Below are 16,585 nucleotides of genomic sequence, written 5' to 3' on the forward strand. Positions count from 1 at the left end.
GGTGTCGGCTCTCGACGTGGTGGAGTATGCTCAGTTCCACTCTCGCCCGCTGCAGACGTTGATTCTGACCAAGTGGGACGGCCTGCCTCACCGGATAAGATCTCATATGATCTCATTGTCTCCGGAGGTCCACCTGTTACTAAGCTGGTGGCTGCAGGACCAACAATTGAGCAGGGGCCGTCCCTTCTGAATATCCGACTGGGTCCTTCTGACAACGGATGTCAGTCTGAGAGGTTGGGGCGCGGTGTTGGAATTACACTCTCTTCAGGGTCGGTGGACCAAGGAGGAGTCTCTACTCCCGATGAAAATTCAGGAACTGCGGGCAGTGTTCAATGAGTTGACAATGGCCCAGCATCTCATACAGAACAGACCTGTTCAAGTACAATCGGACAACGCCACCACGGTGGCGTACATCAATCATCAAGGCGGCACTCGAAGCTGCATGGCAATGAAGGAAGTATCAAGGATTCTTTAGTGGGCAGAACGCCATCTGCCGGCCATATCCTCAGTGTTCATTCCGGGTGTCCTGAACTGGGAAGCGGACTATCTCAGTCGTCAGGACATACACGCAGGAGAGTGGAGCCTCCATCTGGAGGTGTTTCAACTTCTCGTGGACACGTGGGACCTTCCAGATGGGGATCTAATGGCATCTCGGCACAATCACAAGGTTCCGGTCTTCGGAGCAAGGACAAGGGATCCTCAAGCTGCTTTCGTGGACGCTCTTGCGATTCCATGGAACTTTCAGCTACCGTACGTGTGCCCTCCAGTGTCATTCCTGCCCAGAGTAATACGGAAGTTCAAGCAAGAAGGAGGAAACCTGCTTCTGGTCGCTCCAGCATGGCCCAGACGGCACTGGTTCTCCGATCTACTGGGTCTCTGGTGGGATTGTCCCCTTCTACTTCCACAACGACCAGACCTCCTCGTTCAGGGCCCTTGGGTTTACCTGGATTTAGCCCATCTGGCTTTGACGGCATGGCCCTTGAGGCTTCCGTCCTAAGGGCCAAGGGTTTTTCTGAGGCGGTCGTTCAACCTATGTTGAAGGCCCGTAAGCCGGCTTCTGCTCGGATCTACCATAGGGTCTGGAATGCTTACTTTACTTTACTTGGTGTGCCTCTCACAATCATGACGTTTTCAAGTTTAGTACGGCCAAACTGTTGGCCTTCTACAACAGGGTCTGGACTTAGGCCTGCGTCTGGCCTCCCTCAAGGTTCACATTTCTGCCTTGTCGGTTTGGTTTCAGAGAAAAATTGCTACCCTACCTGATGTCCATACATTCACTCAGGGTGTGTTGCGGATTCAGCCTCCTTATGTGCCACCTGTGGCCCCTTGGGACTTGTCGGTGGTTTTGGAGGCCTTACAAGAGTCTCCATTCAAACCTCTTGCTGTTATGAACCACAAGCAGTGGTTCATTCCTGTTTGCTTTCTGTTTATTAATTTCATGTTATAGTTTTGTTTGCATGCCAGGATTTCTATGGTACTGGTTTAGAAGACTCTTGTTGGCCGCTGGTGGTGAGTCTGTGTAACTGCAGCCTGTTTCTGTGAGTCTCTGTACTGCAGTCTGGCTCTTGTCTGTGTACCTCACCTGCTTGTATTTTTGACATTACCGTGTACCTGCGTTCCAGCCATCCTGATTGAGGCGTGTTCCCTTATCACCCAGCTAGCCCTGCAGTCTAGTGCTGGTGATAGACGTTTTGCTACGATACCTGTATGTTCCCGGTTGTTTCATGTACAGTATTACATCTGTGTCCAGGCCCTGTTTGCCAGTTAATTCTGTATCCTGAGTCCTGGTGTACGGAGCCTGATCATTGGAATTCTTCTCCAGTCTTCCAGTCCTGTTGTCCTTTATCTGCAGCCTTGGAGTTCCTGTTCCTTCATCATGCACCTTTACCGGTGTTGTGAGTAGCGGCTCTGCCGCACCTTACGGCTGTGGCCGTATTTGTTCTTACTTTCTGGCTTTTGTGTTTTTCTGCGGAGGTTTCCGCTATTGCTGTCCTCACCGAATTACGACGGTGTTGTGTTTGGTATTCGGGCAGCATTACCTTGGTTATAGTTTGTCTTGGCGGCCGCGCCGCACATACCTTTGTTGTAATGTTCAGTAGTTCCCCCTATCTCTGTTTCTGTTTCAGTTAGAGGTTCCCCTTTTTCTCGCCCAGTCTCGGTTTACGCCTTGTCTCCAACAAAGACCGGGGGGTATCGGAGTTGGGCAGACCTAATCCGCCCTTCAAACGCTGCTGCCGTGGGCCCAAGCAAACATAGTCTCGCAGGCGTAGACCGACCACGTGGGAGAGACAACGGAGTCAGTGTTCTATTGTGGTTGCTGCTAAACTCAGTTCCAGCTGCAGCATCACGTTCCTATACTTGGAGCATATCCACCCTGTCTCTAGAGTACCAAGTACAGTGAATGTAACACTTGCATCTGCTGACCTTAAGTGGCTTTCACTTAAGGTTTTATTCTTGCTGGCGATTGCCTCAGCTAGAAGGGTCTCGGACTTGGGTGATTTATCATGTAAGTCCCCCTATTTGATTTTTCACCGTGACTGGGCGATTCTTAGAACGCGGCCAGGTTGTTTGCCTAAGGTGGTGTCTTCCTTCCACCTTACCCAGGAGATTGTGGTTCCAGCCTTTAATTCTCCTTGTCTTCCAAAGAGCGGTCTTTGGATGTGGTAAGGGCGGAGAGCCCTATGTGAAGAGAACTTCTTTCATTAGGAAATCTGATTCTCTTTTTGTATTGTTTTGGTTTTCACAAACGTGGCTGGCCTGCTTCCAAGCAGGTTTTGGCCAGATGGATTAGAATGGTGATTGCACATGTTTATGTACAGGCTGGTCAACCGGTTCTTGCTACCATTAAAGCCCATTCTACTCGGTCGGTTGGACCTTCTTGGACGGCCCACCGTGGTGCGACCCTTGATCACTTGTGCATGGCGGCTACGTGGTCCTCAGTGAAAACGTTCATACGGTTATATGCATTCGATATTTCCTCCTCCCAGGATGCTTCCTTTGGACGCCGGGTTCTTGTGACCGCTACAGTGCGTCCCCTCCCATAAGGAACTGCTTTAGGGCATGCCCGATGTTAATCCTTGTGGAGCCCAGTGTACCCCGCAGCAGAAAACGAGATTTATGGTAAGAACTTACCGTTGTTAAATCTCTTTCTGCGAGGTACACTGGGCTCCACAAGGCGCCCACCCTGATGTACTTTGCTTCTTTGGGTTGGTGTGGCATTAGCCGCTGACACCCTCCCCTTTGGTGAGTGTGTGGTCTATGTGGCTACACTTGTTTGTCGTCTCTGGTACCTGCCACTGCATTGGGCTGGTTAACTAAATTGAGCTCCTGTGCACGGAGGCGGGGCGATATAGGAGGCGGCGCTATGCATCTTGGGAAGGTCAAAGCTTTGAGCCTGTTGGTGCCTCGGATCAAGATCCTTCTCTATACCCCAATGTTAATCCTTGTGGAGCCCAGTGTACCTCGCAGAAAGAGATTTAACAATGGTAAGTTCTTACCATAAATCTCATTTTTCCTACTTTTCTCCTAGTCTGTGTCTTGAGTTAAAACGCACATTAACTGAAGAAGGATTTCTAGATAAAAGCAAAAAGCCGCGGTTGCAGCGAATTGAATTCGGCTGATGGTATATGGTCCATTGTGTTATAAAGCCGTATTATGGATTACATAAATCCAGGTAGTGGACCTATACTGAAGGCATGAGGTGTCAGTCACTCAGTATGCCAAGAAACGCAGTAGCCAGTCCGCTTTTTACACATCGTCAGGCGAGATCATTCCTGCTCTCTTATCTGCAGCAAATACTGTGGGTGGTTTGGTTTTTGTCCACAGTCTGATAGTGTTTGAGACTTCTAGAAGGTTTCGCTTCTATAGGGACCACAGTGCTGAGATCATAAGATGTGACTGGATATGAATATACTGGCATTTGGGACCCGTCATTCACCAGCTCGATATCTATAGTGCCCAGTGCTGCATGTAGCTCAGTTTTCCTTTCGCTTCTACTACCTCTCTATCAGCTATGCTGTGGTAGCAGCATTGTCCATCACTGGCAATACAACACCTGCTCCCCCACCCTCTGGCTTTATGTGGCCACTCCCCATTATCACCTCTCACCTCCGGTACATCTTCTCCTGCAATTTCTCTGCCACGTCCATCTTCCACATCACACCATAACATGTACCGTATCCTAAAGCTTGTTTCCGAATCCCTCCAGCCCGTCCCCGTCCGTGCAGGAACCAGCCGTCATCTACATAAGTCATTTGGGACCTTCTCCGGGAGAGGGTGGCCTGGTTTGGTACCAGCTTCCTCCGATCTGGGCAGGCAGCCAGTGAGAGCAGACAGAGGGGCCTCTCACCAGCTTATTCCTCATTTTGTGCTAGAATGACATCAATTCCATTGTCTGATAGACTAGACTTGCCTGTTGTTGCTGTAATTTTAGAAAGGGAGAAGGGGGGGGGGGGGTAAGCATGTTGATTAGATGTATATTATTTTTGAGGGAAAGACGCCATTGAGTGAGAAATCTCTGCCTTCTATCCTCAGAGACAGCGGGAGCGGAAAAAGCTTGAAAAGAAAAAACATCTTGAAGAAAATGAGCAGGTAGTTACAGATGTGCATACAGTAAGTAACCTAATGAGTGGATAAAATAATCCGTTCCAAAGTCCCTTACTTGTCTATCCAGCAGATGTTGCGGGTGTGAGTGCAGTTAGTCTCTACAGTCATTGGATTTAAAACCTTAGGGGGACATGTACTAAACAGTGATACAAGGGGAAAAGTGAGCCAGTGGAGAAATTGCCCATGTCAAGCTGCTCTGTATAATGTTATAGTATGCACATTATAAATGTTGCATCAATGCTGATTGGTTGCCATGGGCAACTTCTCCACTGACTCACTTCTCCTCCACTTTTATCACTGCTTAGTAAATGTACCCCTCAGGGGCTAATTTGGACCTGATCGCTGCAGTGCGTTTTCGCACAGCGGGCGATCAGGTCTGAACTGCGTATGCACGTCAATGCGAAGGTCTGCAGCGACGAGCAGCGACGGGATGCTGCTTTCACACCGGCGGTTGCAAGAAGATTGACAGGAAGAGCGCGTTTGTTGGTGGCAACTGACGGTTTCTAGGGAGTGTCTGGAAAAAACGCAGGAAGGACCAGGCGTTTTGTGGGAGGATTCATGACGTCAGCTCCGGCCCCGATCATCGCAGCGGCTGAGTAAGTCCTGGGCTGTGCAGAGACTGTACAAACTGCTGTTTGTGCAGCTCTCCTGCACATGCGATTGCACGCTTGCACAGCGAATTACCCCTCCCCCTGTAGGCGGCGACTACCTGATCGCAGGGATGCAAAAAACGCACCCTTGCGATCAGGTCTGAATTACCCAATTAAATTTGACATCAATTAAGTTTCAGCAGATGTCATGACTTATTCAGATGATCACTTTATCAGCTGGGCTGTTGCAGCCCATTGATGTGAATAAAGCTTTTGTTAATTGGGATAATTACTTCTTCACCTGTCATGTGCTTTAAAAGCAAGATACCCAAGGGCAGCCAAATCCCTCATATGTGTCACGTGCTGTAGCTGTGTTATTAAACATCACATCTTCAGAGGACATGTCTCAATGGTCTTTGCCTATAAAAGTAAGTTGCCCATTTTCCTGTAATTAAGAAAAGGTTTATTAATATCAGATGACGCGTTGGGGGGAACATCTGCTGGATTTCTATGATACTTGCTGTACACATGATACTGGATAGGCCAAATATAAGTCTCTATGTTGGTATTCCTGAAGGACTGTGAAGCCCTATAGTACGTCGGGTTGTCTGGATGTATGTATAATGGGCGGGATGTACTAATGTACATCGCCGCCCTGCGCCACGATGCTCATCGCATATGTACTAACATATGCGATCAGTATTGCGGAGGACAGCTCTTCCGATAAGAGCTGTCCTCCGCGATGCGCAGCGGCAGCCTGACTTCCGGGATTCGGCCCCAGGAGTCAGTCTGCGCATGCGCTGGGTGACGGGGGCGGCCGCAGGGCATGCTGGGAGGGATCCGATCGGATCCCTCACACAGCGCCGCGGAGAGAAGCCCATAGGCTTCTATGGACGTACGCCCATAGGCTTCCCCGCCGCGGCGCTGACCTGGCGGGCCGGGGGATAGTACATCAGGAAAATGCGGTAAACAGGGAGTTTACCGCATTTTCCGCTTAGTACATCCCGCCCAATATGCACAGTGATATTCATTCATTGCATTGCCGCAATCTAAGCTCTGGAATGAGGAACGTTTGCCATACGTGGTGGTGCACCTGGAAGTTTGTTAAACAAGGGACTGCTTTACCATGAGCGGCACAATTTCCCAGAAATGTCCGCACGTTAATATACTTTTGTCCTCTCTTGGTAGGAACCGGAGTGGGATGTAAACAGTGCATTTGTTGCCAATGCTGCCAGTCACATTAGACCAAAGACCAGGAGCAAACTTGACAAGAAGCATAATGCTAACAAAGAGAATGAAGAGAAGGCACAAGAGGTACCTGTACTGGCCCCACAGCTAGTGGACTATTAACTCTTCATCATAGGATTTTCTGAGCAGTTATTAACTAAGATAATGCTACTAACATGTAAGTGCCTGTCACAGATGCTGTGGTAGATAGATACAGTGCTGATGATGAAAAACCAGCACAACACCAGTTTGTGTAGAATATTCTGCATGATTTCATTCTGCACATGCTCAGAATGTGAAAATACACACACGTGACTGTGCATACATCAGCAGTTCTGTAATGTACCCCTATCTGCGTCTGGAGGTCAGGGTAACGGGGGGAAGGGCGCATTCTACAGTATGGCGACTACAGTAGAGACATGTTTACGTAAATGCGGCTCGTATAGACCTGAAGAATCATAGATTTGCTCCTGTTTGGAAGCATATACTTTTTTTTTTTATAGGGGGTCATTCCGAGTTGATCGCTCGCTAGCAGTTTTTAGCAGCCGTGCAAACGCTATGCCGCCTCCCACTGGGAGTGTATTTTAGCTTAGCAGAAGTGCGAACGAAAGGATCGCAGAACGGCGGCAACATTTTTTTGTGCAGTTTTAGAGTAGCTCAAAACCTACTCAGCGCTTGCGATGACTTCAGACTGTTCAGTTCCTGTTTTGACATCACAAACACGCCCTGCGTTCACCCAGTTAGCCTGCGTTTTTCCTGGCACACCTGCGTTTTTCCGAACACTCCCTGAAAACGGTCAGTTGACACCCAGAAACGCCCACTTCATGTCAATCACTCTGCGGCCAGCATTGCGACTGAAAAGCTTCACTAGACCTTGTGATAAACAACATTGTTTGGTGTAAAATTACTTTGCGCGTGCGCATTGCGTTGCATGCGCATAAGTGCCATTTTTTTGCCTCATCGCTGCACAGCGAACGAAAGCAGCTAGCGATCAACTCGGAATGACCCCCAAAGGGTAATATACATACCTATTGCCAACAATCCTGCATCAGCCACTGTGGTGCTTCCAGGTGCGTCCTATTACACTGAATGTCTTTGCGCTGTATGGCGCTAGGCCCCCGATGCGACTGAGACGATTCGAGATGAGAAGTGTACTATATTTCTTTAAAGTTTGCATCCTGGTCTCATCGTAGATGCAGTGGAAAGCCACTCATGAATCTGATTCATGTTTGTAAGTAGCAAGCTGGGCAAAACCATGTTGCACTACAGGTGGGGTAGATGTAACATGTGCAGAGAGGGTTAGATTTGGGTGGGGTGTGTTCAAACTGAAAATTAAATTGCAGTGTAAAAATAAAGCTTCCTAGCATTTGTGGGCTACGTGCAAAAGCAGCCATTATTTACCCTGCACAATATAGATGTATTGCCCCCCCTACATGTCAACATGGTTTGTCCCAGACAGAAGGGAACAATTCAATTAGGTGTGATGTTGATCCACATCAAATTCAATTCCATATTCACGTTTATTTTTCAGAATAAATTTGCTTGTGTTTGTTTTATTTATAAACCTGAATCAGGCCATAGTGCAGTACAGGAGCTGGTTTTACACCCGTACAAAGTTGTGGATGAAACACAACGCAACTCGTGAGGAAAGGCTGTGGGCGTTCACATCACAGAACAGATTCAGACTCTGTCACACACAGATATACAAATGTTGCACATCCCCAGTGGTCAGTGTATGCTAGCAATGTCATTTTGTTGCTTCCACTTGTTTTATTTAAGACGTGCGGCCAAGTCGCATGAAACCTGGTGCGCAAAGAGGTGCTACTTGGCACAACTTGAGCCACAGTATAAAAGGACAAATGTGTGAGGTGCAGACTGTGGCGATAGACGGCCTGTATTATTAAAGCGCCATTGCGCAGACTATTACATAAGGCCCTGTATGTGCAAAACGATTGATTCTCTTATTAGGTAGTATAGCTAATACATTGCCGTTTCTCTGCACAGTGGTAGAGATGGAGGTTTGCCTCATACTATTGCTGAAGGAATAGAAACCGACACCACAAACTAAACAGTCGGTCTAATCGCTGGCTACTGTTATATCTCCTAGGCAACCTTCATGTGCGTGCATTTGGGATCTATTATACAGCATGATTGGGTCTTGGAGTCTTTTTTTTTTTGGAATAAATAACTTTATAAAAAAAAAAAGTGTTTGCAGAGAACAGCTCCCATACCGCACTGTGCATACTGTTGTGGCCTTCATCTTAAGTCTTACATATTAGATGTTCCCCAGTAATGTGTTCATGTGGATATATCCTCACACCACCGTCTTTTTCATCTTCCCAGGATGACTGCACGGATTCTTTGATCCAAAGAGGCCAATATCTTGCCGGTGAGTAGGTCCTGTATACATGCAGTATATAGGAAGCCCAATCCGTATATATAGACGCACAAAATGTGACCGTTCAGTTACCATCTGTTAAACCAATAATTTAATTCCTGCATCTGATGCTGTAGCTCCATGTATTTTTTGGGTGCATATTGTGTTTCCCTGGATCCTTTGGATCTCGATCCTCGCTCGTGTTTTTGATCTGGATTGGTTTTGCCAATACCACCCTTTCGGGTTTTGGTTTTGGATTGGGATGATTTTTGAAAAAAACACAAAAACCGCTAAAATCACAGAATTTGGGGGTGATTTTGATCTGTATAATTATTAACCTCAATAACATTCATTTCCACTCATTTCCAGTCTATTCTGAACACCTCACAATATTATTTTTAGGCCAAAAGTATGCACCGAGGTCGTTGTATGACTAAGCTAAGCGACACAAGTGCACAAGTGGGCGGCACAAACACCTGGCCCATCTAGGAGTGGCACTGCAGTGGCAGACAGGATGGCACTTTTAAAAAGTAGGCCCCAAACAGCACATCATGCAAAAAAAGAGGTGCACCGAGGTTGCTGGGTGACTAAGCTAAGCGACACAAGTGTGTGGCACAAACACCTGGCCCATCTTAGGAGTGGCACTGCAGTGGCAGACAGGATGGCACTTTTAAAAAGCACATCATGCAAAGAAAAAAATAAGAGGTGCAAAATGGAATTGTCCTTGGGCCCTCCCACCCACTCATATGTTGTATACACAGGACACTTTAGCAAACCAATCATTTCAGCGACAGGGTCTGCCACACGACTGTGGCTGAAATAATTGGTTTGTTTGGGCCCCCACAAAAAAAGAAGCAATTAATCCCCCAACCAAAAAAGAAGTAATTCATCTCTCCTTGCACAAACTGGCTCTACAGAGGCAAGATGTCGTCTTCATCCTCATCCTCCGATCCCTCACCCCTTTCAGTGTGTACATCCTCCTCCTCACAGAGTATTAGTTTGTCCCCACTGGAATCCACCACCACAGGTCCCTGTGTACTTTCTGGAGGCAATTGCTGGTAAAGGTATTCCTGGAGGAATTTATAATTCATTTGATGAACGTCATCTTCTACACATTTTGTGGAAGTAACCTCCTACGCCGATCGCTGACAAGGTTACCGGCTGCACTAAACACTCTTTCAGAGTACACACTGGAGGGGGGGGCAACTTAGGTAAACTAAAGCCAGTTTGTGCAAGGGCCTACAAATTGCCTCTTTTTCCTGCCAGTATACATACGGACTGTCTGACATGCCTACTTGGATGCTGTCACCGATGTAATCCTCCACCATTCTTTCAATGTTGACAACATCATATGCAGTGACAGTAGACATGTCAGTAATCGTTGGCAGGTCCTTCAGTCCGGACCAGATGTCAGCACTTGCTCCTGACTGCCCTGCATCACCGCCAGCGGGTGGGCTAGGAAATTTTATCCTTTTCCTCGCAGCCCCAGTTGCGGGAGACGATGAAGATGAAGAGCTGTTGACGGATCACGTTACGCTTGAGTTGATAATTTTCTCACCAGCAGGTCTTTGCACCTCTTTAGACTTGTGTCTGCCGGAAAGAGAGATACAACGTAGGCTTTAAACCTAGGATCGAGCACAGAGGCCAAAATGTAGTGCTCTGATTTAAACAGATTGACCACCCTTGAATCCTGGCAAAGCGAATGAAGGGCTTCATCCACAAGGTCCACATACTTAGCGAAATTGCTCCGTCTTAGCTTCTCAATTTCTCCAGCTGCTTCTGCAAAAGCCTGATGAGGGGAATGACCTGACTCAAGCTGGCAGTGTCTGAACTGACTTCAAGTTCGAAGGGTTGGAGAACCTTGCACAAGACGGAAATCATTCTCCACTGCGCTTGAGTCAGGTGCATTTTCCCTCCTTTGCCTATATCGTGTGTGAATGTATAGGCTTGAATGGCCTTTTGCTGCTCCTCCATCCTCTGAAGCATATAGAGTGTTGAATTCCACCTCGTTACCACCTCTTGCTTCAGGTGATGGCAGGGCAGGTTCAGGAGTGTTTGCTGGCACTCCAGTCTTCGGCATGCAGTGGTTGAATGCCGAAAGTAGCCCGCAATTTGCCTGCACGCCCCTGTCATTTAAAAAAAATAATTCTGCACCACCAAATTAACTGTATGTGCAAAACATGGGACGTGCTGGAATTTGCCCAGATGAAATGCACGTACAATATTGGTGGCGTTGTCCGATATCACAAATCCCCAGGAGATTCCAATTGGGGTAAGCCATTCTGCGATGATGCCCCTCAGTATCCGTTAGAGGTTGTCAGTGATGTGCCTCTTACGGAAACTGGTGATACACAGCGTAGCCTGCCTAGGAATGAGCTGGCGTTTGTGAGATGCTGCTACTGGTGCCGCTGCTGTTGTTTCTGCGGGAGGCAATACATCTACCCAGTGGGCTATCACAGTCATGTAGTCCTTAGTTTGCCCTGCTCCACTTGTCCACATGTCTGTGGTTAAGTGGACACTGCGTACAACCGCATTTTTCAGGACACTGAGGACACTTTTCTTAATGTCCCTGTACAGTCCGGGAATCGCTTTTCTAGTGAAGTGGAATGTAGATGGGATTTGGTACCGGGGACACACTACCTCCATCAATTGTCTAAATCCCACTGCACTAATGGCGGATACCGGACGCACGTCTAACACCAACATAGCTGTCAAGGCCTCAGTTATCCGCTTTGCAACAGGATGACTGCTGTCATATTTCATCTTCCTCGCGAAGGACTGTTAGACAGTCAATTGCTTAGTTGAAGTAGTACAAGTGGTCTTCCGACTTCCCCTCTGGGATGACGATTGGCTCCCAGCAGCAGCAGCAGTAGGTGTACCACTCAAGGATCCTTCGGAGGAATCCCGGTTAGGAGAGGACTCATCAGTCATGCCAGTGACATGGCTTGCAGGACTTCTGACGTTCCTGACTGAGGAGAAAGTTGACGTTGAGGGAGTTGGTGGTGTGGCTTGCAGGAGCTTGGGTACAAGAGGAAGAAGGGATTTAGGTGTCAGTGGACTGCTTATGCTCTTACCCAAAGTTTCTGAACTTGACAATGACTTCTGATGAATGCACTACAGGTGACGTATAAGGGAGGATATTCCTATGTATTTAACGTCCTTACCCCTACTTATTACGGATTGACAAAAGCAACACATGGCTTGACACCTGCTGTCCGGATTTGTGGAGAAATAATTCAACACCCAAGAGGTGTCTTTTTTGGTATTTTGCCGAGGCATGACAATGGGCTTTCTCATCCCACGGACAACCACTGTCTCCCTCGGTGCCTCATTTAAACAAACCACATCACCATCAGAATACTCCTTGTCAAATTCCTCCTCAGCACCAGCAAAACCCATATCCTCATCCTGGTGTACTTCAACAGTGACATCTACAATTTGAATATCAGAAACTGGACTGTGGGTGCTCCTTCCAGCACTTGCAGATGGCATGCAAATGGTGGAAGGAGCCACCTCTTTCTGTCCAGTGTTGGGAAGGTCAGGCCTAGACATTGCAACCGCGGACACACCCGGACTCTCCTTGTGGATTTGTGATATCTCTGAATGCACAGTTGTTTTTTTCCTGTGCTTTAACAAGCTTATTTATTTTTATTTCTCTTACGTCCTAGAGGATGCTGGGGACTCCGTAAGGACCATGGGGTATAGACGGGCTCCGCAGGAGACATGGGCACTATAAAGAACTTTAGAATGGGTGTGCACTGGCTCCTCCCTCTATGCCCCTCCTCCACACCTCAGTTAGATCCTGTGCCCAGAGGAGATTGGGTGCACTACAGGGGAGCTCTCCTGAGTTTCTCTGAAAAATAATTTTGTTAGGTTTTTTATTTTCAGGGAGCACTGCTGGCAACAGGCTCCCTGCATCGTGGGACGAAGGAGAGAGAAGCAGACCTACTTAAGTGATAGGCTCTGCTTCTTAGGCTACTGGACACTATTAGCTCCAGAGGGAGTCGGAACGCAGGTCTCCCCCCCGCCGTTCCTCCCAGAGCCGCGCCGCCGTCCTCCTCACAGAGCCGGATGATTGAAGCCGGGTGAGTATAAGAAGAAAGAAGACATCTTAGGCGGCAGAAGACTTCAGATCTTCCTGAGGTAAGCGCGCAGCGGTAATGCTGCGCACCATTGCTCCCACACACAACACACACTGGCAGGCACGGACGGGTGCAGGGTGCAGGGGGAGCGCCCTTGGCAGCAATAAACACCTCTAAATCTGGCACTTTTGAAGTTTATGGGCTGCGGAGGCAGTGATTATATAAATCCCCTGCCAGTTTTTTATGCTTTGAGCTGGACCGAAGCCCGCCGCTGGAGGGGGAGGAGCTTGGTCCCTCAGCACTAACCAGCGCCATTTTCTCCACAGAGATCTGCGGAGAAGCTGGCTCCCTGGTCTCTCCCCTGCTGAACACGGTGACACAGGGCTGAAAAGAGGGGGGGGGGGGGCACTTGTAAGGCGCAGTGAGTGTATTACACAGTAAATATATATAAAAGCGCTATTCTCTGGGAAATTATTTCCAGTGTCAGTTGGCGCTGGGTGTGTGCTGGCATACTCTCTCTCTGTCTCTTCAAAGGGCATTATTGGGGAACTGTCTCCTTAGAGCTATATCCCTGTGTGTGTGGGGGTGTCGGTACGAGTATGTCGGCATGTCTGATGCAGAAGGCTCAGCTAAGGGGGAGGTGGAGCAGATGATTGTGGTGTCTCCGTCGGCAACGCCGACTCATGATTGGATGGACATGTGGAATGTTTTAAATGCAAATGTGACCTTATTACATAAGAGGCTGGACAAAGCAGAGTCCAGGGAAAAAGCAGAGAGTCAATCCACGGCTTCCACTGGGTCACAGGGCCCTTCTGGGTCTCAAAAACGTCCCCTATCCCAGATAGCAGACACTGATACCGACACGGATTCTGACTCCAGTGTCGACTACGATGATGCGAGGTTACACCCAAGGGTGGCCAAAAGTATTCATTATATGATTATTGCAATAAAAGATGTTTTGCATATCACAGATGGCCCCTCGGTCCCTGACACGAGGGTGCGCATGTATAAGGAAAAGAAACCTGAGGTAACCTTTCCCCCATCTCATGAGCTTAACGAGTTATTTGAAAAAGCTTGGGAAACTCCAGATAAAAAATTGCAGATTCCCAAAAGGATTCTTATGGCGTATCCTTTCCCTGCACAGGACAGGGTACGTTGGGAATCCTCACCAAGGGTGGACAAGGCTTTAACACGCCTGTCCAAGAAGGTGGCGCTACCGTCTCCGGACACGGCAGCCCTCAAGGATCCTGCTGATCGCAGACAGGAAACTACTTTAAAATCTATTTATGCGCATACAGGTGCTTTGCTCAGACCGGCAATAGCATCGGCATGGGTGTGTAGTGCAGTTGCAGCTTGGACAGATACCTTGTCAGCTGACCTTGATACCCTAGACAGGGATACCATTTTATTGACCTTAGGTCACATTAAAGACGCAGTCTTATATATGAGGGACGCATAAAGAGACGTTGGGCTGCTAGGTTCGAGAGCCAACGCCATGGCGATTTCTGCTAGGCGAGCCCTGTGGACCCGTCAATGGACGGGTGATGCCGACTCAAGAAAGCATATGGAGGTTTTGCCATACAAAGGTGAAGTTTTATTTGGGGAAGGTCTCGCGGACCTGGTTGCCATAGCTACCGCTGGTAAATCTACCTTTTTGCCTTTTGTTCTCCCACAGCAAAAGAAAACTCCACAATATCAGATGCAGTCCTTTCGGTCGCATAAGTCCAGAAGAGGTCGGGGCTCATCTTTCCTCGCCAGAGGTAAGGGTAGAGGGAAGAGAGCACCTGCTCCGGCTAGTTCCCAGGAGCAGAAATCCTCCGCGGCTTCTACTAAATCTACCGCATGACGCTGTGGCTCCACTGAGGGAGTCTGCGCCGGTGGGGGCACGTCTTCGACTCTTCAGCCAGGTCTGGGTTCTGTCAGACGTGGATCCCTGGGCGATGGAAATTGTCTCCCAAGGCTACAAACTGGAATTCGAAGAGGTACCCCCTCACCAATTTTTCAAGTCGGCCTTGCCAGCTTCTCCCCCAGAGAGGGCAGTAGTGTTAGCTGCAGTTCAAAAGCTGTGTCTACAGCAAGTGATTATCACGGTTCCCCTAGTCCAACAGGGGAAAGGGTACTATTCAACCCTGTTCGTGGTCCCGAAGCCGGATGGTTCGGTCAGACCCATTTTAAATCTAAAATCCCTAAACCTGTACTTGAAAAAGTTCAAATTCAAGATGGAATCGCTCCGGGCTGTGATCTCCAGTCTGGAAGGGGGGGATTATATGGTGTCACTGGACATAAAGGATGCCTATCTTCATGTCCCCATAGGCGTACCTGAGATTCGCTGTACAGGACTGTCATTACCAGTTTCAGACGTTGCCGTTTGGGCTTTCCACGGCCCCGAGGATTTTCACCAAGGTGATGGCGGAGATGATGGTGCTCCTGCGCAGGCAGGGCGTCACAATTATCCCGTACTTGGACGATCTCCTGATAAAAGCGAGATCGAGAGATCAATTGCTGAAAAGCGTAGCACTCTCCCTGAGAGTGCTACAACAGCACAGTTGGATTCTAAATCTGCCAAAGTCGCAATTGATCCCAACGACGCTGCTATCATTCCTAGGCATGATTCTGGACACGGAACAGAAGAGGGTTTTTCTCCCGATGGAAAAAGCCCAGGACCTCCAGAACATGGTCAGAGACCTGCTAAAGTCCAAAAAGAGTGTCGCTTCATCAATGCACTCGAGTTCTGGGAAAAATGGTGGCAGCCTACGAGGCCATCCCCTTCGGCAGGTTTCATGCGAGGACATTTCAGTGGGACCTTCTGGACAATTGGTCGGGATCCCATCTACAAATACATCAGAAGATAAGCCTGTCCCCCAGGGCCAGGGTGTCTCTCCTGTGGTGGCTGCAGAGTGCTCACCTTCTAGAGGGTCGCAGATTCGGCATTCAAGACTGGGTTCTGATAACAACGGACGCGAGCCTCCGAGACTGGGGAGCAGTCACACAAGGAAGGAATTTTCAGGGACTGTGGTCAAGCCAGGAGGCTTGTCTACACATCAACGTGCTGGAATTAAGGGCCATATACAACGGCCTACGACAACCGGAGAATCTTCTTCGCAACCTACCGGTTCTGATTCAATCAGAAAACGTCACAGCCGTAGCTCATGTAAACCGCCAAGGTGGGACAAGGAGCAGAGTGGCAATGGCGGAAGCCACTGGGATTCTGCGCTGGGCATAAAATCACGTAAGCGCTCTGTCAGCGGTATTCATTCCGGGAGTGTACAACTGGGAAGCAGACTTCCTCAGCAGACACGATCTCCATCCAGGAGAGTGGGGACTTCATCAAGAAGTCTTTGCAGAGATAACAAGTCTTTGGGGACCTCCTCAAATAGACATGATGGCATCACGCCTCAACAAGAAGCTTCGGAGGTATTGTGCCAGGTCCAGGGACCCTCAGGCAGTAGCGGTGGACGCCTTGGTGTCACCATGGGTGTTTCAGTCGGTGTATGTGTTTCCTCCTCTTCCTGTCATCTCAAAAGTATTGAAAATCATAAGACGAAAAAGAGTACGGACAATACTCATTGTCCCAGATTGGCCTCGAAGGGCCTGGTATTCAGATCTTCAGGAGATGCTCACAGAAGATCCGTGGCCTCTTCCTGTCAGGGAGGACCTGTTGCAACAGGGGCCCTGCGTGTTCCAAGACTTACCGCGGTTACGTT

General features: G+C 48.6%; 1 protein-coding gene across 5 annotated transcripts in view; it reads left to right on the forward strand.

The window, feature by feature from the left end:
- The window catches only part of LOC135056751 (stress-induced-phosphoprotein 1-like), a 141,930-nt gene that overhangs the window by 64,975 nt on the left and 60,370 nt on the right, over nucleotides 1-16,585 (forward strand). For 4 of the 5 annotated variants that reach the window (XR_010244062.1, XR_010244061.1, XM_063962293.1 and 1 more), the window contains exons 4-6: nucleotides 4,534-4,611; nucleotides 6,384-6,509; nucleotides 8,766-8,811. Coding sequence is in view for 3 of the 5 variants with exons in the window: in XM_063962293.1 (XP_063818363.1) it covers nucleotides 4,534-4,611; nucleotides 6,384-6,509; nucleotides 8,766-8,811 (250 nt within the window). In the remaining 2 variants the exon portion in view is untranslated. The remainder of the gene's footprint in view (nucleotides 1-4,533; nucleotides 4,612-6,383; nucleotides 6,510-8,765; nucleotides 8,812-16,585) is intronic. The other variant, XM_063962292.1, reaches the window with a different exon arrangement.

This window comes from Pseudophryne corroboree, chromosome 3, assembly GCF_028390025.1.
Source record: "Pseudophryne corroboree isolate aPseCor3 chromosome 3, aPseCor3.hap2, whole genome shotgun sequence".
NCBI classification, from domain to species: Eukaryota; Metazoa; Chordata; class Amphibia; order Anura; family Myobatrachidae; genus Pseudophryne; species Pseudophryne corroboree.